General features: G+C 48.6%; 3 protein-coding genes across 5 annotated transcripts; 2 read left to right on the top strand and 1 right to left on the bottom strand.

The window, feature by feature from the left end:
* The first annotated feature begins 2,712 nt into the window (after positions 1–2,712).
* MRPL48 (mitochondrial ribosomal protein L48) lies at positions 2,713–10,342 on the top strand. 2 transcript variants are annotated; one of them, XM_052812511.1, is made up of 8 exons: positions 2,713–2,805; positions 3,692–3,744; positions 4,077–4,114; positions 5,086–5,171; positions 5,940–6,112; positions 7,663–7,765; positions 8,584–8,673; positions 10,086–10,342. In XM_052812511.1, exons 1-8 carry the CDS (start codon positions 2,785–2,787, stop codon positions 10,158–10,160), a joined length of 639 nt encoding a protein of 212 aa, XP_052668471.1. In that variant the 5' UTR covers positions 2,713–2,784; the 3' UTR covers positions 10,161–10,342. The 2 variants fall into 2 exon arrangements, with proteins under 2 accessions (XP_052668471.1, XP_052668470.1); XM_052812510.1 differs by lacking the exon at positions 2,713–2,805 and adding an exon at positions 3,236–3,575.
* Positions 10,343–11,876: 1,534 nt separating this feature from the next.
* Positions 11,877–13,137, bottom strand: LOC128153304 (cytochrome c oxidase assembly factor 4 homolog, mitochondrial). Of its 2 annotated transcripts, none has more exons than XM_052812513.1 (2): positions 13,056–13,137; positions 11,877–12,348 (listed from the first exon to the last, which is right to left on the bottom strand). In XM_052812513.1, the coding sequence occupies exon 2, from the start codon at positions 12,334–12,336 to the stop codon at positions 12,064–12,066; it is 273 nt and encodes a 90-aa protein (XP_052668473.1). In that variant the 5' UTR covers positions 12,337–12,348; positions 13,056–13,137; the 3' UTR covers positions 11,877–12,063. The 2 variants fall into 2 exon arrangements, with proteins under 2 accessions (XP_052668473.1, XP_052668472.1); XM_052812512.1 differs by lacking the exon at positions 13,056–13,137 and adding an exon at positions 12,953–13,033.
* A 17-nt stretch (positions 13,138–13,154) lies between these two features.
* On the top strand, positions 13,155–26,716 carry PAAF1 (proteasomal ATPase associated factor 1). Its single transcript, XM_052812509.1, has 12 exons — positions 13,155–13,278; positions 13,358–13,398; positions 13,838–13,941; positions 14,357–14,446; positions 18,702–18,800; positions 19,502–19,652; positions 21,791–21,985; positions 22,347–22,438; positions 23,645–23,760; positions 24,825–24,907; positions 25,320–25,402; positions 26,297–26,716. The coding sequence occupies exons 1-12, from the start codon at positions 13,232–13,234 to the stop codon at positions 26,372–26,374; spliced, it is 1,179 nt and encodes a 392-aa protein (XP_052668469.1). The 5' UTR covers positions 13,155–13,231; the 3' UTR covers positions 26,375–26,716.
* The last annotated feature ends 181 nt before the right edge of the window (positions 26,717–26,897 follow it).

The following is a 26,897-nucleotide window of genomic DNA, read 5'->3' as shown; positions in this document are numbered from 1 at the left end:
AAATCAAGAGCAGGAGCCTTTATGAGAAAGATGCTTTCATCAAAACAGGAGTGATCTGCTTCCATACAGCTGTAAGTCAGCGGAAATCTATAGGCTGCAATGTGCAGGAGACTGAATTACATGATTTAACAGTCCCTTTTGGCCTTAAAACGTATCCATCGATGACAGATGTTGGAGAAACTCCACAATGAAGAGATGGACTCGTTTTTCACTGAGACATGTAGGACAATGATGGTCATTGGGAGTGGGATTCCTGCAACACGTTTAGCAGTGACTGCTGTACCCCAAACTTGGTCTGGGGTAATGCCCCCTCCTCAGCCACCTTTTGTGGGTGGCCAAAAGATGACTCCCCATGAGGGTCAGAGGAAATTAAGGGGTGTAGCCCCCCTCCACGAGCACACAGTGTTTGAGGTCATGGAACAAGGGGTCATCGCGAGCATGACCTGCTGTTAACTGTGGTGCCTGTCACAGCCTCCCCTGACAAATGCAGGACCAGCCAGTCCCCCTCCAGTCACAGCAGCCCCCCCAAGCATGGAATTTCCTCCAGGTTTTCAAAGTTCAGGGGAGCTGAAGCCCAGCTTTCCTGGAATGGGAGTGCCGGTATTAACCCAGGTCAGACTCCCACAGTGCTCCTTGCTCGAAGCACCCTGGACTTATCAAACAAGTGTCATTGCCAGGGTGGCCCTGCCTGGGGCTTGCAAGGTGAGATCAAAGGGCAGTACAACATCCGTTCCACGTGAGCAGTTTTGTCATGTCCAGGGAGCGCCACGAAAACATAGCTCAGAGCTGGGAGCCCACGTCCTTGCAAAGCGTGGAGGAGAGATCAAAGGTGGCACGGGTCCCCTCTGCTTACTCCATATGCTGAGCGGGTGGAGGAAACAGCACAGCCCTGTGCACGGCACAGAGCCCACCCAGGCTCTGCTTTTGGGCAAACCTTGTCATCTCACATTCCTCCTCTCCCCTCCATGCATCAGATCACAATGGGGATGAACCTTTGGGGTGTCAGGTGTGTCTTGGGAGCTCCAGGCACTCGGAAAAGCAGGACAGGGCCTGGCAGGGTAGATCATGGAGCAGGAATCAAATGCATGAGCCTGGTCTGCAGCAGAGGAGACTTGCCACATCAATGAACGCAGATGAACTGGAGAGAGAAAGTCCATCATGAGCCCTGACAGCTCCAGCCAAAAGCAATTGGAGCAGCAATCAGTCAGCAGAGGTAGAAGTCCTGACCTGAAATCAAGCTGCCAGGCAGCTGCTGCCCAGGATAGACAGCTCTAAGATGGGGGCTCAGGGAAGTGGGCAGGATTATCTGCCACGCAAGAAGGGGGAAACTGGGGCGGAGGCAGGAGAGAAGAAAGTGGGGAAGAGCCTAGGAGAAATAAAGGTTTGTATGGGAGATGGCCTGGTGAAGAGGAGGAGGGCTGAAGAGATAGGAGAGGGCAGTTTGCAACAGGATGGCTTTTCCTGAGCCAACTCCCAACTGCCAGGTTTGGGGGGCACAGGGCCACGCAGTGCCTATCTCTTCCCACCCCAGTCTGCCAGGCAGACCCCCCTGCCCAGCTCCTCTCCCGCTGGGAAACACATACTGCAGATTGGGGAGGTCCCCGTCAGTCCATCCTTCCTACAGTCCTCCCACTTCAAACGTTTTAGGGAACTGCCTCCAGAGCGGCTGGGATCAAAGCGCTAGCAGTAAGGCAGGATTCTCCCCTCAGAGAAAAGTTGCTGCAGAAAGAGGAGTTTGTCTTTGCTTCCCCCACAAACCAAAAGCACGCCTGCCGTGGGGCCCAAACACCTCACTTCAAGGTCCATGGCGGCCTGCCAGCATGGACACGGCCAACCCCGGACCATTACACGGCTGGTGACTACAGGCTAAGGGCCAGCCCGTCCTCTGCAACCGCAAAGAAAACCCCTTTGCAGTGCTTGTACCAGGTGGCAGCGCCAAACGAGGCAGGTTTAGTGCCAAATCCCCTGGCCCTTGCTTCAGGCCTGCACACCCCAGCCAGACCTAGGTGCCCTCACACCCCACAGGGCCCGTCCCCAGGCTGGAGCAGGGGCCTGCTGAACCCCCGCTGGGTTCCTGCCTCGATCCCACAGCCAGCAGGGATAACGTGCACTGACTGAGGGCTCATAAAAGCAGATCACCTGCCTGACCCCGGCCACCCTCCATCCCCGCTCTCCCCTCACAGCGTTCCCGCCCTCCGCTGACATGGCCGCCGCAAGGCGGGGCCGGGCAGGCCACACTCAAGATGGCCGCCGCAACACGCTGGGGCGGGGCCGGACAGACGGCGCTCAGCACAACCGCCTCGCCCCGCTAGGTGCGAGTCCACCCAGGCCACACTCAACATGGCCGCCGAGCCGTGCCTCGATGGACGCGGCGGAAGGCCAATCAGTATGCGAGGAGCGGGCGGGGGGCGGGCCGCGGCTAGTAAGGTGCGTAGCGCTGGGGCGCAGGCTTGGGTACGCCGCGCAGCCGCGCTGCCACGTCGCGGGGCTCCGTGGGGCGGCAGGAACAAAGTGTCCGCCATTACTGTGTTCCCCCCCCCCACCACATCCACACAACAAGCATTGCCCACCCCTTCCTGCAGGAGACCGGAGTCCTGCGACCACTGGGGGCGGGGGGGGGTGTCCAAAAATTGGGGCAACTCGGGAGGCACCCGTGGGCGGAACGCGGGGCGGAGAGCCGCGGGCCGCGGGGACGCTTAGCGGGGGAGCACCGAGCCGCGGCGGCGGCGGCGGAGGGGGGGGACGCTTTAGAGCGACGGACGCGTCTCTGTCTGAGGCGCAGGGATGAACGCGGCGTTACCGACGGTACCGGCGGGCTCTGACCGGCTGTGGGGGACACCGGGCCCGGCCTCGGTTACCGGCGGAGGACGGGGTGGGGAGAGGAGGGACAGGCCCGGCTCCTGGGGAGGGACAGGCCTAGTTCTGGGACCGGGGACGGGAGGGTCAGGGAGACAGGCCCGACCCGGCCCTGGGACTAGATTGGGGGGGGGTTGTGTCTCTTGGGGGGGACACAGGCCTGACCCTGAGTTAGTGCCCTGGGTCGCCTATCGTGGGCAGAGACCCCCACTCCTCCTGCAGCACCCAGGGATCACCCCAGAGACACAAGGTCCCCCCCCCGCCATGTCACTGCCCTCGGGGAGCGGCAGATCCCTGGTCCTCCCTGTCCTTCTGGTCACTCTTTGGGGACATTGGTAATTATCCCCCCCACACGCCGGTTGGCGTGATGCAGCTCCTGGCCTGCCAGGGTTGTGGTGACAGCAAAGCGCTTTGCTTCGCGCTGCGCTGGAGATGGATGAGCTGTGTTTCCCTCTGTCCGTGTGGAGCTGGAACAAGCACGAGGGTTGTTCGTGCGGCTGTTGTAACCTGGAGGTGGTGGGACGGTGCGAGGGATGAATATGGTCTGTAACCAAGGGGAGGAGGGTGGCCCACCCCCACTTGTTGGATCCTGAAGCAAAGTGAGGGGGTGCATGAGGAGGTTACCACAGTCATCATCTTCCTCCTCCTTCATCCCTTTCCTCTGTGTTGCGGTGGTATTCTGGAAAGCGATAGTGGCTGGAGGCAGTGGAGGGTTATTGGTACGTTCAGAGAGTCTTAGGTGTTGTTTTGATGGGTGTATTCTGGGAAGTGTGAGTGAAAACTCACTGAGTATCCGCTATACTGTTTGTGTTTTGACCGTTGTGGCTTGTTGCAGGTGCTGTGCTTGAGGAAGGGAGCATTGCTAAAGCAGGTGTTTGCGCTCAGCAGGTGAGTGGTCTGAAATCAAACCCAGTAAGTAATACACAGTATAAGGCATTAAAAATGCTCGGTCACTTCTGACTGTCAGAAAACATACATGACAAAAAAAGTACTTTTTGCTAAGGAAAATCTTTTAATTGTGGAGGGAAGACTTTCAGCTGATGTCTGGGAGCTGAAAGGGCTGTAGGATGTGAAGGAGAGAAGGTCTCTTTCCTAATGGGATCTATCTGTGTCTGAGGGACTTGGGCTGTGAGCATTTGTTCAAGGAGATCAGCCAGATATGTTGTGTTTCCACAGGTGTGTGAAATCAGAGCTTTTAATTATCATCTTGTTTCCTACAGAGCAGCAACACCCAGAGAAAGCTGTCTGTGTGCTGCAGGTAAGGCCTCTTAGTAATCCAGTGCAAGGCAAAACTTCATTTACCCAAAATAAATATTTCACATTTGAGCATTTGTGTCTCGTTTTGATTTTTTTTTTTAGCCAATTTTGGATTGGTTAAATAACCTGAGCAGGTGCTCTTCCACTTCCATACCTTTTTTTCTAACCTTTTCTTCTCTTTCCCTGTTGTTGACTAAGCAGGTGGTACTAGTCATGGTGTTATGCTGTGGAGTGACACCAGCCACATGCTTTTCACTGCATCACTGCCTGGGAACTGACTTACACCCCTGTGAGGTCCCACTTTAACTTTTATTGAGCTGGTGGAGTCTGCTGTCACAATTTAAAATAGAATTTTATTTTGATGTGGAGGCAAAGTGTAACTGAATGGCTTAGATCCTTGGTGTTCAGTTTTTCTTTGCTGTTCTGAGCTTCGTTTATTAAAATGAGGGTTACTGAGGGTTTCATTTTACTGTGGAGAAGGAAGTATAAATAAAAGCTGATGCCGTTTTGATTTGGCTTCCTAGCATATGAATATTTGAACAGGACTGGATTTAAAATTAAGTGGGGCTCAGATCCATCATAGTAGCATCACTGCTGTCGCATAAGAGGAGGCAGATGTAATATTTCATCAGTATCCTCACCATCCACTGGTGCTGACAAGTCTGTCTTTTTTTTTTGGTTTTGTTTGTCTGAGAATTCACCTGGGAAATGAGTAATTTTTAATCTCTTCCTTCCTTATTTAAACCATAACCAACTGTGAATTGTAACAGGCTTGCTATGATGAACAGGCTGCCTGCATTGAGCAGAGATTGGCCGAAGCCTTAGCCTGCCTTTGCCTTGTGTCAAAGAACCGAGGACAAATTCTTGTCCCCGGTGTGGATTTTGGGCTCTCAAAGCACCCAAGTATGTTTTTTAAAAGAAGGGCTGTCTGCCATTCAGCTGGAAACATGTTTGCTCTGCTTTGATTTTAAGGTGATGCACTTGTGAGTTGCCACAGACATTACAGATCCCATCCTACGCATGGTATTGGGAGGTTTAAATACCTGCTCCCGAAGGAGGTAGGCATAAGAACTCCCCTACTGTGCTTGCTTTCAGCTGACCTGTCTTTTTACAGTCTGATTTAAATGTTGGTATTATTAATTCCATGGCTGATGAATCATATTAAAAAGGAATAATGTAGTGGTTTACTGCTACTTTTCTTGGTAGAGAGTGTTATGTCACATGAAGTACCCACTCACAACACTGCATAAATACTTTCTTTTGTCCGGTACATTCTTGTTTAAGTTAATGGGTAGTTTTGGGAGGGAGGAATCTCTTCCTGATGCTGAGTTTAACACCCCAACTTCAAATTATTGCAGAATATTGTGAGCAGGTCTTATTTGCATTTAAACTTTTTACTTTCCCTGAAATTTGGAAAGACGACAATTTTTGTGGAAGGAGGAAACATCTAACTCAACTAGACAGCTGCCTTGAAGGCAGGAACTGAAATAAAAAGCAGGTTGTTTTCTACTCCTTGGTTTCTTGTGGAAGAAATTAATCATGGTATGCACGTATTTTCTGTGTGACTTCTGTGGTGCTGCCATCCAAGAACTGAACTGCTCAACTTGAGAACATCTGTTAAGATAATGTCATCCCAGTTTTGCAGTTGGGGAAAGTGAGCACAGATGGGCTGTGATATGTTTGACATAGTTCAGCAAACCTTTGTCAGAAGAGAGTGCCCTAGCATGGTCTCCTGTGTAGGAGCAAGAGTTAATGTTTTTTTATTTCCAGCTTTGTTCAAAACAGATAGGCTTTCTATTTTTTTTCTTTTTTTTTTAAAAATACAGGCTCCAAAGAAGAGAAAGGATAAAGTACAGATGAAAGAGATAAATGTTGGAACCGAATATGAGTATGGAGATGTCAACATCCAGATGACTTCCTATGATATGTGTCTCGTGGAGCATTTTGCTCGGTATGTGCATAAACTCTGCAACCGACTCTCCATCAGAGTGAATGAAAGGTAGGAGGAACACAGCTCTGTGTTTGTCATCCCTTGCAGTCAGGTTGCGTTAGGCCATGTGAAGCTTGTAGATGATGATACCTTGCAGGGTGCAGTCTAATCTCTCTGATAGATTCCTACGTGTAAATCCAAATCTTCTGTCATCTGCCTGGTGTTCTCTTTTTGTGTGTCTGTATGCTTTATTTATATAAGGAAGTCTGAAATGGAGTTGTTCAGGCACTGACTGAACAGATCTCAAGGGAAAAAATAGCTGTTACTTTTCATTCCGTTGAGAAAAAGGCTTAAGCCTGTGTGTGCTGACCCCGGGAACGTAGGCTTAAGTATTGCTGACTTTTGCTGCTGTTTTTTCTTTATAGTGTTTCATCCAGGCTCTGCACATATATTGTGCAGTAAGCAAATGATACTGATTATACAAACTAGAATGAGCTTGGGAAACCCCTGGAGATTGTGGGAGAGCTACCAACTGCTTTAGCTTATTATTAGTAGGGGATGCTTCAGTGGCACACTAGATCTCCAAAGCAGGTGTACCCCTGATAGCAGCATTGCTGGTTTTAATGAGTCTGAGGAATGTGATACAGCTTCTTGGTGCCTGCAGTGCACCCAAGGAGCTGTAGTCACTGGGAGAAGCACTGCGTTGCTGTAAGGAAGTAAAAACACTTCGCGGTGATTCTCTAAAATGTGTATCTTTAATTGTAACACTGAGTATAAACACTGGTTCCTGCTCATGCCAATTAAACCTATCATTTTCTTTATGTTCATCCACTTTGATGAACTGTCAGCCATGGATCTGAAATCCTTTGTCCATAGATCAGTCGCTTGTAGTCTCATGAGCAGCAACGCACTAGAAAGCATTCGCAGAGAAATCCCACGGCCTGAGAATGTTGATAGCACTTTCAGTGTAAAGCATTATTACCCTGTATCGTATTTGTGCCCTCTGAGGTTGGACTGTGGTCTGAAGGGGTGTGCAGATTTCAGTATGTACAGAAAGAAATTATTTGCCCTTTATGAGCAAAAATTGTAGGGTAAAACGTGGACAGTAGGATGTAGCCTGTTGTTATTGATGCTGTGCTAATGGAGATGGGGAGGCTGAGGTCTCTGGAGTAAAGCTAACCGGAGAGCAGAATCTGATCCAGTGCGTGATCATACTCCTCTTAAATTCAGAGGTGAAAGTAATGTCTTTTGAGTGGTGCGTTGCAGCAGTGGTTTTTAGCTCTGTTCCCAATGAACGGATTACAAAATAAGCCAGAACTGTTGCTTTAAAGCTCTCCTTTAGCTATAAAGAAGTTAGAAGTTCTCTTCTCAAGCTGGTGTTTGTAGCTGAAACGGTTTTTTTGCTGGCAATACTGCTGCAAGCTTCTCCCTTATCTCTTTCCAGTAAAACACCCGGCTTCTGCCAGCGCTTGATTTGCAAGATACATTGTTTGCATAATTAATTTCTCATGAAAAGTTAATTTCCTTCCACATTCTCTGCTGCTGGAGGTAGATTCATTCCTGTAAAGTAGTGCAAATCTATCCTCCCTGTCCTAAGCACTGACCTGTGGTTCCTGCAGCTACGCGATGCCCACCAAAACCAATGAAGTGCTGTTCTTGGAAGAGCGAGGTTCCAAAATGCAGCTGGATGCGGTCCTCACTACCCATCAGAGGGTTGTCCAGGTATGAGCTGGTGTTTGCTGATAGTGCTGCAGCTCTTGTGCAGCACCTCCTATCTCAGGCTCTCAAAACCCCTTAACAATTGGAGTTAAGTCCCTTGAACAACTGAAAGGCGTAAATTGAAGCGCAAAGAAGTCTAATTAGATTTTTTGCTAAAGGTTGCTCACAAAGTAGAAGCAGAGGAGGGGTTCCTGGATTCTGTATTTCAGCCAGAAGATTTATTATCTATTTTATGCAGAATACTTGATACAATGGGTAGAAAAGTCATATTTAAGGATGAATGATTGGACAAACTTGATGAAATATTAAAATACTATTAGTATCAGGGCCAGCATCGAAAGTGTACAGCTGATTGAGGTAAACAGGTATTTCACCTAAGTGACTTTTTCCTATTTTACAGTGTCTTCCCTTGCTATATGCTAAACCTCTGCTGAATTACATTTTAAACCTAGAGGTAGACTTTTTCCACTGGAGAGAGCTGATGGTGGCTAACACCGGGGCTTGCAGGTTCGCCGTGGCAGCCTTTGTATTAGGGTCGCGCCTAAATTGAGGTCTTCGTGTGTGGTTAAGTCTCTTTACGTGCAGGAGAGCGTACAGGAAGGGGCAGGAAGCAGAGTGTTCATAGAGAAGAGCCAAAACGAGAGCTTTGGGCTGTGCTGCATGCGAGAGGTGTGTGCACAAAGCAGGGAGTGCTTCTCTAATGAAGTGGTTGACTGCCACAGGCTCATACTGAAATGGACTCTCTTCCTGTGCCATTAATATAATGAGTCCATTTTGTATGTGGTGTTCTGCTCCTGCAGCACTTTTATTTCTTCTTTCAGATCAGCGGTTTGAGTTCAACGTTTGCTCCGATACTCTTGGAAATTATTCAGAGTAATCAGCCTGAAGGGGTCCATCTGTTAGTGAAAGAGGTATGTTTAATTTTACCAATGCCTTTGCATTTAGGAAGCAATATGATGTGTGACATGAATTTGCTTTGAAAATACAGACCTGGTCCTGAGGCTACTGTCTAATCTAGACTTAGGGATACTCAGGATCTCCCAGAACCAGGCCCTCACTTGGTCTATCAAAACCCATTCTCTCTAATTCTTGATGAACATTTCATTTTCCTTTTAGCCTCCTATAATTAGTGCCACAGAAGGTACCTTCCCAGCCAATCCCGTAGATCTGTAGGAAATGGCAGGTTGCAAGTTGCTTTCCTTTGCTGCCGCAGATTCCCTGCGACTCAGAGAGGAACGCTTTCCTTCAGCAGTGCTTCACTGCTTCTTATCTGGGAGTCACCAGGAACTTCATGAAGCAGTTGGTAGCAAAGCTGAGACTGGAAACCCAAATGCTGTGCCCTGTTTTGATGGAATTTACTCTGGGAGGGGTTCAGCTTGTTTCCTGCAGAAAGGCCCAACAGTTTTCTCAGCACTGAGGACTTCAGGACAGAACTCCAATCACTGGTGGACCAGGCATAAGGAGATATTTAAACTTCTGTCACTTTACATTTGGACAGAACAGTCCCAGGAGGCCCTTTTTATTCAGGGACTAAAAGACTTCTGCGGCTGGAAAGGAAAGGCAGCACGCTAAATTCAAGCATGAAAACACAGCTGGCTTCTTAAGTGGCCTTTGAAGAATGTTTAGTTATCTCCAGCTCTGCAAAACCAGAAGGAATACAGGAGGTCTCTTGAGTCCAGTAATCTTCTCTGCTTTGGTCACAGTCCCGTCTCTGCCTTAGGGCTGCCTTTTTGTCTTTTTTTTTTAATTTTGGCTGTTGGCTTTGTGTCTGGAGGGAGAACTGTGACATTGTGCCATTTGCAAAGTCATTGCAGTCTGATGCAGGAAGCCCAGGGGAGAGACCTGAGCTGGCTTGATATGACTGGCAGTGCAGAAGAGAGGTGAAAGCTTTGGGATGCTCCTGCAAAGTTCTGGAGAAAGTGGCAGGTCTCGTCAGGAAAGTAGATGCTACGATGATAGGCAGTGGCAGAGTTGGAGATGTCCAGTTGACTTCTTGAGCAGAGTGCCATTGCTCACTCTTCCAAAAGCAGTTACCCAGGTGAGGAGGAGCCTACAAGGCTGAATTTCAGAGTAGTGCGTGCAGTGACCAAGCATGTCCACGGCTGCTGTGCTTCCAGGTTGAGCTGCCCACAAGATCGTAGCCTGCAGTGACTTTCCACTTGTGCTTCCCACTCCCTGGATTCAGTGGACATTTAAGTCTTTTATTTTACTGCTCTTAAGTGATTCTCTTTGGGAGAGGATTTGAATTCCTCTTGATTTCCAAAAGTACTCAAGAGGTGATTCTGACTTGCTTGAGGGTTTTTTTTTTTTCCTCCCTCCACAGCACACAGAAGCTGACTTCAAGAGCCGATTAAAGTCTCGACCAGAACTTGAAGAGCTGCTAGCGCAGATGAACTGAAGTGAGGAAGAACGCTCCATCCATTTCAGAGCCACCACTGGGAAAGCAAGCCTTCTCCGCCATGGCCGCTTGAGCCTCCAGAAGGCAACTTCATGAGCACTGTACCAATAATTTGGTGAATTGGAAGAAATTTCCACTGTTGTCAAGCAGCTTGTCTTAATAAAGACAAATACATGTGTTTATTTCTGACTGATTAGTACTCTGAGAGAAGGGGGGGTCACAATGAAATGTGGGTTACTTTTCTCAGCTCTTCCTCTTTTTTTCCTGCATGTTTTGGTTTTGGTATGTGAGGATTTCTACAAGTTTCAGTCTGCAGAAATCTCTGCAAGTTAATAATGCTGCACTGCAACTCTCCCAGATGCTATTGATGTGGAAGTGACCGTCCTGCTCCTTTCTTCAGCTGAAGGCTGGAGCAATGTGTTCTTCTTGTAAGAGCTGCTTAAATCAGAGCTTCATCAACATGAATGGAGCCTCAGAGCCCTGGGAGGGTTGGGGATGATTGTCCCCGAGTAGCTGAACAACCGCTCCTTAACAGAAAAAAGCCTCAGAGGGCAGAGGCAGGAAGGTTGGAGCTGTGTCAGGCAGTGTGTGCAAAATTTCTCCTTAATTTCTGATTTGCCTTTCAAGCCATAAAGGATAAACTTTCCCCTGGATCCCTGAAGTCAATCTACTTTTTACAACAGCCCCTTGGAAAGGGAGAAATTACTTGTGCCTTGGAAGGACAACTTGCAGAAGCGCAAAGCTGTTTGGAGAATTTCCCAGGATGGTGCCAGATGCTTTTCCTAGGACTGCCGCTTTTCCTGAGTGATGTGGGACCGAATTAGACACTTATTGCCGTCCTGCAAAACCCAGAGCCTATGGGAGCTGTGGCTTTTGGGTGCACCTACGGGTGCTGGGTCGAATGGGTTATGGCGCCTGGGTTTTTGCTCCAATACTTGTTCTTTCAATTCTGGGATCGGGTGCATGCGGCTGTTTTTGCTTAGGCTGGAGCTAAGATGACACCTGATCATGCCATCCTATTAGGAAGTATGTTATAACCAAATTTGAGCCCTACTTTGATGGATGCTAAGAGAAGGTTCTGTTCCTGCCCAAAAAATGGTTGATTTGGGTTGGTTTTTTTCCCCCTTCCTAAGCACCAGCTCTTTAAAAGAGGGAAAATAACTCATTAACACTCCCCCCCAAACTGGGGCTGCTCGGGCATTGCTAGATATTCACTTGAGGTCCTGTGCCAGCTGTGATTTTTGGCCAGCAGTGCCAAAACCCAGCCCTTCGGCAGCCCCAGCACCCACCTTCCCAGGAAGTTCCCCCTGGCAAAAACCACAGGTGCACTTCCCTTTCCAGCCTACAAAAAGCGATTTTATTTTCATTTTCATAGCTCATTCCCTAGGAGGTGATGTTCAGATGAGCATCCCACTCCATAAAAGCCCCTTTATCCCCCATCCCTAATGCTCCTGCGGCTTCCCAGGAGATAAATTCCCCCCCAAAGTCCTGTCCTGTGGGACACGAGGATATCACTGCCGGGAAAAGCTGTGGGATGGCACAGGGAAGGACAGGGAGTGGAAATCCACAGCAGGGCTGTTGCAGAGCCGAGACCCAGCCTGGGTGCCATGAATGCTCCCGGTTTGGGACATTTTGGGCTAGAAATCCCCATCTCACCCCACAACCATCCCCTCCAAGCTCCCAGTTATCCCCAGTGGCGCAAATGGAGACAAATGCTTCGGCCAGGACAACAAACGCCACCGGATTTAATTTCCCAACAACGTAGCGTGGATTTACCCGGCACGTCCACCCGCTTGAATAAAAAATAACACCAAAAAAGGGTCAAATGGTGCAGCTACCCCATTCCTGGGGTACCAAGTGTGGGCTGGCCGGCGGTGCCAGGAGTGGGGGTTCCCCGGTGATTTCAATCCCCGGCAGGTGAAGGATGGGCTTGGCGTGAGCCGGGTGCTCGGCGCGGTTCCTCGGCACGCTGCCGCCGAGCCATGCACTCGCCGAAAGCCCGGACCTGGGTCTGGCAATGCCGCCAGTCCTGCCGTGCCGCCATGCACTCCTGCAGCTCCCGGTGCTGCACCGCGCAGCCTGTCCGTGAGATCATGGCGTCCAGCGGGTCCTCGGCCTCCTCATCCTCATCTTCCTCCAACGACGGACGGTTCCTGGTGTGTCCTGGCCTCGCCATTGCTGAGCCGGGCTGGTGGGAGGGGGCAGGCGTCAAGGCGCTGCCTTCCTCTCGACAGCCCTGCGTGGGTCACTGCCCCCTTTTTTGGGGGCACCCCCCAGGGTGATCCAGCACCCCCAAACCTCCATGGGTGCTCAGCACCCTCCGCACCCCCCTCCCACCACCCCTATCAGTGCCCAGCACCCTCCGTGCCCCCACGGGTGCCCTGAGATGCTCCATGCACCCCTAGAAGGAGCTCAGCAACCCCCCCATGCAGCCCCCACACCTCCATGGGTGCCCAGCACCCCCCAAACATCCTTCCATGGGTGCCCAGCACCCCCCAAACGCCTTACCCCTACCCATGGGTGCTCAGCACCCCCCAAACATCCTTCCATGGGTGCCCAGCACCCCCCAAGCGCCTTACCCCTACCCATGGGTGCTCAGCACCCCCCAAACATCCTTCCATGGGTGCCCAGCACCCCCCAAGCGCCTTACCCCTACCCATGGGTGCTCAGCACCCCCCAAACATCCTTCCATGGGTGCCCAGCACCCCCCAAGCGCCTTACCCCCACCCATGGGTGCTCAGTACCCCCCAAACATCCTTCCCTGAGTGTCCAGCACCCCCCAAGCGCCTTACCCGCACCCATGGGTGCTCAGCATCTCTCTTCTACATCTCACCAGCCCCCTCCCTGCCCTCCCGATGCCGTACCCAGCCCCCCCAGCACCCCCCCTCCCCGTACCAGTCCAGCAGCGCAGCGCGGTCCCTTTAAGGCTGGCGTCAGGGTAGACGCTACCGGGGCGGGGCGTAGCGGTGGGAGCGTTCGCTCATTGGAGGACGCCTTCCCCTTTCCGCTCTCGCCCCGCGGGGGTTGACGGGAAGGAAGGAGGCGGAAGAGGTTGTGGGCGCCTCGGCAAGATGGCGGCGACGCTGCGGATCCAGAGCGACTGGAGCCAGGCGCTGAGGTGGGCACGGCTCTCCCGGTCCCCTTCCCCTAGTCCCGGTCCCCTTCCCCGCACTCACCGCCGCTCTTTCTCTCCGCAGGAGGGATGAGGGAGAGGCCTGGCTGAGCTGCCGGAGCCCTGGTGAGTGCTGAGGGGCCTGAGGTGACCTCGGAGGGAGGCGGGCTGAGGGGGTGTCTGGGGGGGCTCGATGGAGCCCTGTGCGTTAGGAGAGGGTGACGGCGGTTGGGGGATGCCCTGTGGTTTGGGCCGGGGGGGTGAGGGTGGTTAGGGGGTGCTGTGTGGTTTGGGGGGGTGGGGAGGGCAGTTGGGGGGGTTTCCTGTGGGTTAGGAGGGGGTGAGGGTGGTTGTGGGGTTGTCCTGTGGTTTGGGAGGGGTTGAGGGTGGTTGGGGGTGTGTGCTGTGGTTTGGGAGGGGTTGAGGGCGTTTGGGGGGGTTGTCCTGTGGGTTAGGAGGGGGTGAGGGCGGTTGGGGGGTGCCCTGTGATTTAGGGGAAGGTGAACTGAAGGGGGGGGGTCTGGGGTCTGAGGGGTGGTCGAGCTGATGGCTGCCCTCCCCGCAGGGAAGCCGACCCTGTACGGCAGCCTGACCCGCCGCGGGCTCAGCACTGAGGGCGTCCCTGACATCGCTGCCTCCGAGGGCTTCGTGGTTGGGAAAGTCACCAAGGTGCCAGGGCTGGGGCGGAGCGGGGGTCAGTAACTGCCTTCCATGTGCAAAAGGGCAATACTCTTACAACAGTCAAAATAGCAGCCTAAAGCTGTCGCCCAGGCCCTTGCATGGTCCTGTCCAGCTATCCTGGGCCTACTGCCTCTGCAGTGTCCTGGATTTGGTCTGTAGCATTCCGTAGTCGGGCTGGGGCTGTGTGTCATGGCTGGCCAGGCCGTAGTGGCCATCCCTTGCCACCCGGGGACTGCATCTTGAGGAGGTGTAAGGAGACGAGCCCAACGCTGCACCTTCCATCAGTCTTCAGGCTGTGAGAGACCACAGCTGGGTCCAGATTGTAGTTCTACCTTGGCAGCCTCTGTGTTTCAGTAGGTGTAAGAACATTTCTAATTCTTTTCCCCTTTCTTTCCTCCTCTAGAAAAGCATTCTCATTTCTTGTCCTCACGAAAATGTGTCCACCAAGTTCCTGGCCCCATACACAACTTTTTGTAGAATTCATCAGAAAAGTGTAAGTAACCTTGTGAAGTGAATGAGAAATAACTAGAAGCAACCGTGAACTTTCACATGTCTCTGACCATTGCGTGCTTGTTCTGAGGGGTGGTCTGCAGCATGACTTTGTGTGTGAACTAGGTAATGAAATATATCAGACTGTAAGAACTTGGGAAACTTGATGATGGTTACGTTTAGCCCCCAAACATAATCTCTAAAATTCTTTAGACTGTTTTCTTGCAGGTGATGTAATTTGTGTTCACTTCAGGCCCATGACAGATCCTCCTGTAAAGGAATAAGATATGTGAATTAGTGTGTCAAAAACCAAGATAAAAATAGGAGGTTCCAGGCACTGCTCTCTTCATCTCTGACTGGTTCAAATCTATCCCCAGTTTATAGCAGCTGTTTGCTCCTATGTAATGAAGTTGTCTGTATTTGATATTTGCTGTATGAATTTCTGTTTGTGGGGGTGGGAATTGAATATTGCATAAACTCACATTGACCTGGTGAGAATTCAGACACCAGAAAGGCCCAGCTTTTATTTAAAAAATAAATAAATTGCATGAACTTCTCACTTATTTAAAAGCAGTCCTACTTGTTTTGCTGAAAAATCTTTCTTATTGCACCCCCATTGATCTGCGGGTGCAACAAGTAACAGCTTGTCACTAAACTGTGATACAAAAAGGCTGACTCTGACCTGAAATTTCATTTCTTCACTCAAGAGAAGCACATAACTTGGCTTTGCTGGAAAGTAGTCTGTGTTTTTGCTGAACACTTAACCCTACGTGGAAATGATCCAAGAAACTACGGAGTGTGTAGCCTGCAGGTACAGCCGGCTGCCCTAAAGGGAGTCCCCTGAAGGCTGCTGGAGATGTTTTAGTACACTTGTCTCATGATTTATTAAGTAAATGGTTGTGATAAACCCAGCTGAAAATGCTGAAAAGTTAGTCTCTGTTAATAAAGCTCAAAAGTGGTATAAATCAAGGTGCGTTTTGACATCAAGGCAATTCCGCATCTCTACAGCTGTTTTAAGAGGAAGTGGGGCTCTGCTGAGAGACAGAGCTTGGCAGTAAGGCAGCTCCAGAGACAGAGGTGAATCACTTCTCTAAGCTTTGTGCTACTTAAGAGTCCCCAGCTGCCCTTTTGTGTGATAAATGGAATCAACATTCAAAGCACAGCAAAATGGAAATGCAGGCGTAAGTGTTTAGTCTGCTGTCAAATGGGTGTGATGGGTTACAGCTGCACTGCAGATCTCTCCTCTGGAAAGCAGCTGAAGCAATATCTATTAATATGTAGATGAGTTTAAAGCTGGTGTGGACTAAGCTCCAGTTATCCTTTTACCTGCTGCCTCTTGTTCTGAGCACTCGTGCTTGGCCTTGCCTGTTTATGTATCCCGCCTGAAAATTTGAGGACATGTCAAACATCAGTGAGGCTTTTCATTCCTCCTTGAATGACCTTCACAGGCTTTTTTTTTTTTTTTTTTTTTTTAACTAGGGAGCAAATTACCACAGATTGATTTGTTATATAAAATGCCACTCAAGTTAGAGTCATAGAATCATTTAGGTTGCAAAAGACCTTTAAGATCAAGTCCAACCATAAGCCTAACACTGCCAAGTCCACCACTAAACCATGTCCCTAAGCGCCACATCTACATGTCTTACATATGTCCAGGGATGGTGACTCAACCACTTCCCTGGGCAGTCTGTTCCAAGGCTTGATAACCCTTTTGGTCAAGAAATTTTTCCCTAATACCCAACCTAAACCTCCCTGGTGCAACTTGAGGCTGTTTCCTCTTGTCCTATTGCTTGTTACTTGGGAGAAGAGACCGACCCCCACCTCACTACAGCCTCCTTTCAGGTAGTTGTAGAGAGCGATCAGGTCTCCCCTCAGCCTCCTTTTCTCCAGGCTAAACACCCCCAGTTCCCTCAGCTGTTCCTCATAAGACTTGTGCTCTAGACCCTTCACCAGCTTCATTGCCCTTCTCTGAACATGCTCCAGCACCTCAAAGTCTTTCTTGTAGTGAGGGGCCCAAAACCGAACCCGGTATTCGAGGTGTGACCTCACTAGTGCTGAGTACATGTTACCAATGTATTTCTCATGTTACAGATATGTAAGTAAATGTACTTAATGGCTGTTGTAATAAGAGCACATTACCTTGTGCTCTTATTTAAATCTTCTAATTCCTGTTTCCATTCCCGATTTTTTTTTCAAGTGGAGGTTGGGTATTGATCCTGCACCCTGTTAAAATTAGCTGTGATTTGAGCTGTCAGAGCTTTTCAGGAGAGGAGTTTGGTCTGACCCTGGCTTGGACAGGAGAACTTATGACTGAAATGTGGCATATCATGTCCCCACAAGCTCTGGCTGATGCACATGCAGGAATAGGATACCATAGGATGTCCTCCTTAACATGGGGAAACAGCTGGAGATTGATGCAGGTCTGTTATGCACCTGGTCTGCCCAAGGACATCATCCTTAAATCTCGGGCCCCTAGCTGTCATCTTTTTTGGCAAAGTCTCTCAATCTACTCATATCTTTGGGTTTGCCTGTGAACATGGTAGTAAATCTAACTGTCTCTCCAGGCTGGCTGCTAGCTAAGGCTGAGCATGTGCAAGAGGGTCGACAAAGCCCAGTCCTGTTTGAGAATAGATAATTGTTTAGAAAAGCATTTAATCTGAAGCCTGGCATAAAGATGAGCAGCCTCATCCCTTACATACCTGACCAGGTGGTTGCGACCTGCAAGCGCACTGACGGACTGTGCAAGTTAAGACCAGAAACCTGTGCTTTGTTGTGCTGGTGAGGGGGTTGGAATGGTGACGGAACTGTAATCTGCATTTCTTGTGGTGGATCTGCATTTCTCACTTCTGTCAGTGGATTTTACCACTGTAGTATTTTCTTCTAATCCATGGAGTGCAAATGCAATTACTAGGAAGCTTTCGGAGGTAATACAACATGACTCCAGTATCCAAATCTTGCAAGACAAAGCAGCTATTCCACTACATAGTTGTGATAGTTTTATTGTTTTTTGCAGGATGCAACACTAGTGTTAACCTTTGTTCTAACAAAATCTATATCGTTGTTTTTTCAGCCTGTTTAGTGTTGCTGCAATCCGTATTGGAAATACCTCTGTCACTTGGGAGATGTAATTGTTTCACTCGAGGCTAGAATACCTGTTATCTTAAATTATTTTAGAATAGAATAGAATATTTCAGGGACCTGCAATGATCATCTAGTCCAGCTGCATTTATCCACAACTAAAATGCATCTGCCTTTCTCAAAAGGCAGCAATAATGTCTGGCATCATGGGAAAGGCTACCCTTTTGCAAGAACATAAGATCAACATCTGCTCTCTTCAGAAGTATTCAGCTTTCCCAGTGTTTATGCAAAGCAGGCAGTTGTTAATACCTTAGTGTGATAGACTGTGAGGAGTTAGCCTGCCTGCATAAGGAACTAGTTTTGAGTCAGTGTTTCAGAAAATTTAGGCTGTGCCATTGGCTTCATAAATATCTCAAACAATGTCTTGTGGGCTTGTGAGTCAGGGCTCTCTCAAGCTGGCCGGTTATCTTGAGCTAGCGTGGAACAGCTTGGCTCAATTTCTTACCTGTCTACAGGAGTTGCTAGAAAAATCCAGATTTCTGCTTCACCTGGGGTAAACCTGAAATACAGCTGCTGTCTCTGCGGGCTTCTGACTCAGCATTTCTTTTTCTCCCTGCTTTGCAGATCTCTGCAGAGTCACAGGCAGAGAATAACAATTTCTCTGTCAAATTTGGTGGCAATTACAAGAAATCTAGGGTGCTTTGTGCCAGGTTCCAGTCACCCAACTTGTCTGAGCCCTGGCTGCGGGTCAGCCCAGATCAGCAGCTCACTCTTGAAGGAGGAACGCAGCAATCTGTGTAAACAGATAAATTGAGGAGGAATTCTTTTTGTGCTGCCCTTGTCCTCTAGAACAACCCTGCTGTTCAGGATCCGCTTGTTTTTTGATTTCTTAAGGGCTTAATTAATATCTTGTAAAACATATTAAGAGGGTGAGGTGAGAAAGCCTGTGAAGTCCTTCCTTTAATGTTAGGATATTATCAGGCTGAAAATGTTTAGCTAGGACTATGGAAGCTCTTTTGGGTGTTTTAAATGAGTCCAGCAGTGTGTCTTGGGGAGATAATAGTGCTGAATGATGTACTTGGCAGATGTCCCCCAGTACAGAGTTAGGGTCTTAAGCAGAAATACCTATATACAGGGTCATTCATATAAAGCTAATGTTTGGTGGTTTTACCCTCCTGCAGATTACCTGTCTTGATATTTCCAGTGGTGGAGGGCTTGGCGTGTCTACCAGCACAGATGGGACCATGAAGATCTGGCAGGCTGCGAATGGAGAAATAAGAGTAAGACTGTCTAAGCTTTGACGTTGTGTGTTGTCTGTGACATTATTGAAGTCATTCGGCCGTGACTTTGGTCAGGCTATCCACACACTTTTTATTGAAAAGCTAATTGAAATTTGACATCTCGGTGGTTTTAAGTCAAAACTGTTGGAAAACATGACTTCTCCCAAGGGAAATGATGCTCAGCAATCCGGAGAGGAGTCCCAGGGTGAAAATGAGAATGGGTACTTAGGAATGACAGCTAGAGTGCAGAAGGTAACTGACAGCTCCTAACCTGCATGGTACAAGCACTGAATTTCTTCTGCAGTAGAGAAGAGATGAGGAAGAAAAGACTCCTGCCTGTGATGGATTAACTACATCATGGCTATCTGCCTTACCAGTTAAGGTGTTTCTTGTGGAGCTTGACCTGTCCGCTGCTTGTTTGGCAGAGGATAAAGACATTTAACCTGTAATAGAAACAAATGTAGTATCCTTTGCTATGTAATTAGCTACTCAAATGGTAGAGGGAAGGTGCAAAGTGTACCTGCTACCTCTTTGACTGCCTCAAATTCAGATGAGTCTGTTCCAGGAACACAAACCCAGAGGATTTGAACTTAATCCTCTGCCCACGTGGGAACGCCAGGTTTTCCAGTGTCATAGCTCAAAAATTGCTCGGCATAAGGTTGATAACAATGGAACTAGCACATAGTTCTTTGTTTTTCCAGAGACTATTGGAAGGCCATGTGTATGATGTGAATTGTTGCAGGTTTTTCCCATCGGGCCTCGTGGTTCTGAGTGGGGGAATGGATGCCCAGCTAAAGATCTGGTCAGCAGAAGACGCCAGCTGCGTAGTAACATTTAAAGGTCACAAAGGAGGTACAGAGTACTTAGCCTTTAACATGTTTGATCTGCCGTATGTATAATTGCCTTGCATCCGAGGACTAATGTTCAGTCGCCAGCCTACTGCCCTTTGTGCTCTGCATTTGTATTAGATGTCCAGAGTATCTTTTTCAAGCTCCCAGAACTTGAATAAAAAGATCAGTAGTTGTTGTATTAGACAGATGAAACTGTTTCACTCGCCAACCTGTGTTTTCCTCATTAATTAAATTAAAAGGAGGGAGGATGCAGTCCATTAGTCTGTCGTGAGTGGCAGAGGTCGAGGCAGAGGGCATTCTGCTCCTCCAGGGCAGTCTCAGCTCTCCAAAGCTCTGATCTGCATTCAGTAGCCTTGCTGCCTGCACTGAGAATGCCTCCTGCTTGCACCCAGATCATCCTGCTTACATTCAGTTGCTCCACAGCCTCTTCCTTTTTTTTTTTTTTTTTTTTTTTTTTTTTCTTGCCCAGAAAAGCATATAGCAGTTTATTATGGTCTTGCAGAACTCAGGCAGGCAGTTACCTGCCTCAAGGACATGTGCTGTTGAAAGTGGGTAAAGGAGAACAAGAGGAGCTGCAAAGATAATTAAGTGATTATTTCTTAAGAAGGGCTGGAATAAGCTTGTTCACCCTTGTACCGAGGGCAGATGTTCAGCTCTGCCCCTGCTGATGGTCGTGGTGCTGAAAATGAGAGCAAATTCTTCACCCTCCTTGTGTCCTCATGCAGAGGATGCACTGGCCACCTTACATGGTTGAGTTTAGTGCTGTTCCTTGCATTCAGGGTCTGCGCTACAAACTCCTCCAGTTGATGCTGTCTTAGTCCTAAAGAAGAACTGCAAGGGAAGGCAAATGAGCTACCCAGAAAGGCTCCTGAGAGCTGTGATCGAAGCAAGTTTCTGGACAGAGCCTCTGTTAATCTCTGGAAAGAAGATTTGGTTTCCAGGACCCCTCGTTCAGAAGCAGTGTGGATTTATATGTAATGCTTAAGCAGGCTCCCATTTTACTCCTGTTTACACCTGGCCCACAGCACAGTGGCTGGTGGTGCTGTCTTGTCATGGTGATTGCTTCCTAAGGGATGCTGACTTGAATGCTTGGGTGATCATGAGCAAGTCCAAGTGAATTGTGGATGTGGCATCAGATGCCCAAAATCCTGCTCCTAATTATCTCCTCCCTGAGAAACTAACTGCTCTATACAGGCTCGTTTTCCCTGTCTCACAAGATGCTAGGCTTTATTGAAAAGGTTAATTAATAAGCCATGTGGCTGGCTGCCCAAAACTTGATTAACTTGAAAACTTGTCTTGTGCTGAACCTGCCATTGTTCTCATATGATTTATTTGTGTGGATTCAAAATACTTTGCTGCAAATGTCCTGTAAACAAAATGCGGCAGGCAGTGTAACAGAGCTTTGGTCAGAATGATGTTGGCTGGCTGGCTCCTGATGACTCTGAAGCTGACTTTATTTGCTGCTTATAACTCCAGCCCAAACTGCTGCAGTTGGTTTGCTTGGCTTGTCCTGTCATTTGAGCTTGTCATGTTTAATGACTGCTTCTGTAGGGAAAGTGTCAATTAAATCTTCTAACCATCTGACTGTTCCCTTCCAAAAAAACACTGCGTCATTTTTCAGATCTAGACTCAACAGCCCGCAGTGAAATGAAGTATTTAGGGGATATTGGCACCTGCAAAGACTGCTCTTTTGATGTTGCTGTAGCTGGATAATGTGGATGCTGCTTGCCCCACACAACTTTTGGGATTATCCAGAGCTGGACTTGGCAACATTTTAAGAGTGCTGGGCCAGACTGTTTTCTGCCCAAGTTAGAGGTTAATTTTGGAGGTAGAAATTCAGCAGCAGCTGCGGTATCAGCTCAGTTCGAGGTGAGGTGTTGCCGATCATTTTATTGGTAATATCTCGCCTCTGTGTTGGGCATGTGAGTTGCTGGGAGCTGCTGCCTTCCATGTGCATCTTTCTAGATGCAGTGGCTCCCTGCCCCACGTCGCACACCACACAATTTGGCTGTGTGTGACTGGTGGCACTCTGGGGACAGTGGCTTGGGGCTTGTAGTTGAGTTCACCTTGGGAAATGAGATGCTTTGTCTGTCTGCCTTCCATGCTGGCTGTCTGAGCCTGGTCTTTGCTTTGATGCAGGTATTTTGGACACTGCCATTGTGGATCGGGGAAGAAATGTCCTTTCCTGCTCTAGAGATGGCACTGCCCGCCTCTGGGACTGTGGAAAATCCGCCTGTCTGGGTGTCATTGCTGACTGCGGCTCTCCTGTCAACGGCATTGCTGTGGGCACTGCTGACAACTCGCTGAACCTGGGCACGCCTGAAAAAGCTCCTAGTAAGGGTTTTTCTCTTAAAATTCAACCTTTGTTCCCCTTCCCCAAACTGCTTGGGTTTGTCATCAATAATCCTGAGTGCTTGACATGCTGCTGTGTGCCCTTGTACCACCTAGGGAAGGGAACTAGGGTCGCCAAAATAGAGCACTCCAGTCCTGCAGAGGAATTGAGCCTTATCAAGCAGTTTGAGTGATTGAGACAGGAGTCTCTTTGATTACTGTCCTGCCTTGCTGCATCTGGTGTCGTAGGGTATGGAGGAATGGTGTTACAGGTTCAGCAGGGGTGATCCAAACTGTCAGGTTTTGGTACCATCAAGACTTGTTGCGTAGCCACTGCTGCAGTTAACTATTGTCCTTTTGTCAGGTGAACGTGAGATTGGGACAGAAGGGAAAATCCTGCTGCTGGCTCGAGAAGACAAGAAGCTTCAAGGAGTGGGACTGCAGAGCAGGCAGCCGGTAAGGAGTCTGAGACTCTCAGAAGTACCTGCCTGGGAGAGTGCTCTGAGACGCTGCTATAAAATCAGCTCCGGGGCCCCAGTCCCTTTGTTTCTGTTGCTGCTGCAGCAACTCCTCAGTTTGTACACTGCTGTTCACATGGCTGTGTGGAGCACTGGGGTGAGGAATTGAGCCAGGTTAAACCTAGATAGTTTACCTATCTAATTATTCAGTGTTATTCCAGCTCCATTCCCCAGTGAGGTTCACCATGTGGCACAGAAGGGGACAGAACCAGGCTGGAGGCAGGGGAGGGCTGATCTGCCTGCCTTTGGTCTTACGCTGCAGTGTTCTCCCCTGTATGTAGTCCCTGGAGGAGAGACTAAAACCTGGTACAATAAAGGGATGCTTTCTCTCCTTCCTGCTGGCCAGATTTTTATGTGGGGGTTTGAGGAGGAATCGCTCACGATTTAACCTGGGTATGGAGGAGACGGTATTTAAAGTTGAACAGTGGCCAGTAGATGTCATTGTGAATGCAGGAACTGCAGGCTGTCTCATCCAGCCAAGGTGTAAAGTTGCTGTTTGTTCTGGCAGGTGTTTTAAGCAGTGTGTGAAGGGGACCTCAGGTGGTCACCAGTCCATCTCCTTCCTCTTGGCAAAGGGAGATGGAGTTGGTAGATCTCAGGTATTGAAGATCTTATCAGGCACTCCTGGTGATGTAGCAGATTAAACTGCTTGTGGTGTTTGTGGAGAGTAAAATTTGGGTGGAACAGATAAGCTCACCAAGGCCGGTCAGTGAGATGGCAAAGGCTCACCTGGAAGAAAACTCACAGCCTCTGTAACGATGACTGCAGCTCTGGGAGGAAGGAGTGGTCTTTGCCAACCTGCCGTGCAGATCTGGTCTCGCTGCTCCGTGGGTGTCTGAAGATTAATCTGAGCTCAGTATTGGTTCGCCTGTCACAGTGACACATCCTTTATCCAAAGGAGACTCAGGAGCATTCACTGATTGCAGTGTCTCTGCTGACTTGGCAAAACTGACCCTGGAGCACTGTTCCCTTCTGTGTTTTGGAGCAGAGCTGAGGGGTTATTAACCTCTGGGTTTGCCAGTTTGTGCCGCGACTCGTGGAATTGATGTACTGAGTTCTAAATAAATTATTGCTTCCTTCTCCTGGGTGTCCTGTGTCCTCATCCATGAGTGTCTGACACTTGAATTTGTTCCTATATTCCCAGGTGTTCCTCTTCGTCGGATCTGATGCGTTCAACTGCTGCACATTCCTCTCAAGTACCTATATCCTAGCAGGGACTCAGGATGGGAACATATATCAGCTGGATGTGAGAAACACAAAGTGAGTGTGTGCTTGGGGCTGCAAGTATTTAAATGACAGCTAGTTTTTTGGCTGGGAAAGAGAGCCGGATCGAGGGTGCTGGCAGACAATGCCCCTTCTGAAGGGTGGATACAGCCCAAGCCATGGCACTGTCAGCTCCTGAGCCTCTTGCAGCCATTTCTTTCTCTTGGGGAGCACTGGGGAGGATACTTTTGCTTGGGTTAGTGATCTGATGGGATGTTCTTTGGGAGGTGCCTTCTAAAAGACTATAGGCTCTGTGTGGGCTCCTTTAGTTACTGAAAAGCTTTTCAGTCTTGATCTGTGACCAGGGGTGCTCTTGGCATAGCCTGACCTCTCAGATTATTGCTTTTTTTAATATATATATAAAAATTATGTTCATATATCGTGTACTGTGCATAGTATGTTATATATGAGTATTTGTGTGATTATATATAATCTATGTCCATAAGGAAGTTTTCTGCTAAATCTATCTACAAGCGTAACAGCAGTATTCCTCCCACCAAAAGCACAGGCCCTTCCTCTCCTTCACCAATAAGACCTAAGTGTCTTTGTAAGGTCTTATGCTTTACCCTGATCCTCATTCCAGCATAGGACTGGAACTGAGCTGTCGCTGAGGGCAGGAGCTGCTCTAAGTTGGTTTTTATTGGTGTCAAAGGCGAGCTCCGAGCAGGGAGGCATCCAGATGGTGCTTTTGGGTCGGGGCTGGAGAGGCTGGCACCAACATCTGAAGAGTCTTTCATGCTGGATGAGCTCCAAGCTTTTGTCTGTGCCTTGGTAAAGATAATTCCTGTCTATGATCCATGGAGGCATGCTGATGTTCACCTGCTAGCTACTCCCATTTCCATCCTTTGGCAACATCTGCAGGAAAACCAGTGCTGACTTCCATCTGCTTCTAGGGGACAGAGACTCTTTGCTAACCACTGATCAAGTCCCCGTGTGCTGTACATTCTCCTCATGTATCTTTTAACCACGAGCTCACACTCTTCTTTCAGTGTTTGCACATTGGAATGGACTCTTGACTATAGACCATAATACTCATCCCTTGTTTCTGCTCCTTTTTCTAGCGCTCCAATCCAGGTCATCCATAGATCAGGAGCGCCGGTGCTTTCGCTGCTCCCGTACCGAGATGGATTTATTGCCAGCCAAGGTAACTCAAGTCCTGTATTGTGCGAGTAGGAATTGTATAATCGAATTGAGGAGTTTTCTGCTCTTTGGGTATTGCTCTCTTAGATAGAAGCACTGGCTGGCTGGGCAGAGTGTCTGTGGCAAAAAGGGGATGTAGTAGGAGCTATATTACATGGTTGCTTTTTGCCTTCTGATTTTTTTTTTTTTTCCGGTGTTCCTCCAAAATAGGGCCTCTAAGTTGCCTCTCAATGATTAAAGCCTTTTCCCATCTCTCTGACATCCTCACAGCACTTCTCCCTCTTCCTGGGGACTCTGTCCCCTGTGATCAGGCGTTTCTGATGGGCCTGTTAGTGCTGTTTGTAATTAAGAGTGTGGCTTATTTCACTAATTGGCCGCTGTTCTTTCCTTGCTTCATACCTGTTCTGCTCATGTAGGTGATGGAACCTGCTTTATCATTCAGCAAGACCTTGATTATGTCCTCGATCTCACAGAAGCTGACTGCGACCCTGTGTACAAGGTAAGGAATACTGTGTATCGCCCAAGGTAAAGGGTGCAGGGAAAGGTGATGCCAGGTAGCAGGCAGCTGCCTTTATCTCAGGATTTGGCAGCCTGCACAACGGGTTCCTTCACACAGTTGGCTTTTAAGCTTATTTTTTTTTCTAGCTGAATAATCTTAATATTTTGCGTAAACAAATCCTCTGTGGTATACTCTGGCGTTATCTCCATCACGCAGGAGCAAAACTGAAGCAGTGGAGTAGCTTGGTGGTTGGAGTAGCTCTGGCAGAACTGTGTTTCTGTAAAAAGCGTGAATTAATTGTGCTCGGAGGATCATTGGGGTAAAAGCAGCAGCTGGCTGCGCAGTGCTGCCCATCTTCTCTTGTCCCCTGGTGACTCGAGACCAGAAAATGGGTCTTGCTGTTATGTTTCCAGATGCCTCCCTGCGCTTGTGCACATCGGGGAGGGCGACCTGGGTTCCCTGGGCTTTCAACCTGGTGGCACTGGTGGAAATTAGCTCTTTTTTTTAACCCGGGCCAGCTCTGCGGTCCAGTTCCCCCCCATCCTAGCCAACGCGCACCCTCAAGGGTAACATTCAGCCTCGCGTGGAGGCTGAGATTTGACCTGCACAACTCATTGGCGTGCGCAAAACATGAGAAAGTTGTGAAAAAAGTTATTTTCCCTTTCAGATCTAACAGAAGAACCCTTGTGTGAGCACTTACCTGCTCCCTAAGCTCCTAGTAAAACCTTGAAATGTTCTTGAAAACCTGCTAATGCTGTTTCAGGGGACACTCGCCTCCTCTTCCCTCTGTAAAAGCCCAAAAGGAAAGCTGATCTCTGAGAATTTTACTTTTAACTGTCACTTGGGAAATACTATGCTTAAATACTACTCCCCCACCCCCCGACTCTTTTTCAGGTGGCTTCTTGGGAGAAGCAAATTTACACATGCTGCAGAGACGGGATAGTGAGGAGATACCAACTTTCCGACCTTTAAGTGTTCAGATCAGCCAAATAGTGGAGAGATGTGTCCAAACAGCTCTTCCACGCTTGTTTTCCTGTACAGTGTGTTTGAGATGTGTATATAGAAGTTTTTGAGGCTGTTGTGATGACCAGGCTCTATACAGAGGTTTTTGGTGACAGGTAATATTTCTTACTACAACACAACTTTGATCATTTTTTAATTCTGAGAGCATCTTCGAGGTGTTAGAGAGGATCTTGTGTTGCAATAATTTTTTTTCACTGCTGAAAAACTGCTGTTTCTAAGGGGGGGGGGGCAGGGGACGATGCAGGCGACTGTATCATGGTATGGACTGAAATAAAGCTACTGCTTTGATAACACCTGTGTGGAAAAGAAATTTTCCAAGAAAATGTCTTTTAAAAAAAAAAAAGAGAGAGGGAGAAGGGGGGGGAGAGGAGAGAGAGATAGAGAGAAGAGAGAGGAAAAAGAGATGAGGAAAGAGAGAGAGAAAAGAAAGAGGAGAGGAGAGTGAGAAAAGAGAGCAAAAGGGAGAGAGAAA

The sequence above is a fragment of the Harpia harpyja genome, chromosome 17, assembly GCF_026419915.1.
Source record: "Harpia harpyja isolate bHarHar1 chromosome 17, bHarHar1 primary haplotype, whole genome shotgun sequence".
NCBI classification, from domain to species: Eukaryota; Metazoa; Chordata; class Aves; order Accipitriformes; family Accipitridae; genus Harpia; species Harpia harpyja.
Note: the sequence above shows the minus strand (reverse complement) of the source record. Positions and strands in the feature narration are given on the sequence as shown.

Excerpts from the sequence above, each read along its gene's own strand:
- LOC128153304 (XM_052812513.1), bottom strand. The coding sequence starts at position 12,336 with ATGGCGAGGCCAGGACACACCAGGAACCGTCCGTCGTTGGAGGAAGAT.
- MRPL48 (XM_052812510.1), top strand. The coding sequence starts at position 3,468 with ATGAGGAGGTTACCACAGTCATCATCTTCCTCCTCCTTCATCCCTTTC. Across the intron at positions 5,172-5,939 it reads AATACCTGCTCCCGAAGGAG|GCTCCAAAGAAGAGAAAGGA; the intron begins GTAGGCATAAGA and ends TTAAAAATACAG. Across the intron at positions 7,766-8,583 it reads CCCATCAGAGGGTTGTCCAG|ATCAGCGGTTTGAGTTCAAC; the intron begins GTATGAGCTGGT and ends TTCTTCTTTCAG.
- PAAF1 (XM_052812509.1), top strand. The coding sequence starts at position 13,232 with ATGGCGGCGACGCTGCGGATCCAGAGCGACTGGAGCCAGGCGCTGAG. Across the intron at positions 21,986-22,346 it reads CACGCCTGAAAAAGCTCCTA|GTGAACGTGAGATTGGGACA; the intron begins GTAAGGGTTTTT and ends TCCTTTTGTCAG. Across the intron at positions 25,403-26,296 it reads ACTGCGACCCTGTGTACAAG|GTGGCTTCTTGGGAGAAGCA; the intron begins GTAAGGAATACT and ends ACTCTTTTTCAG.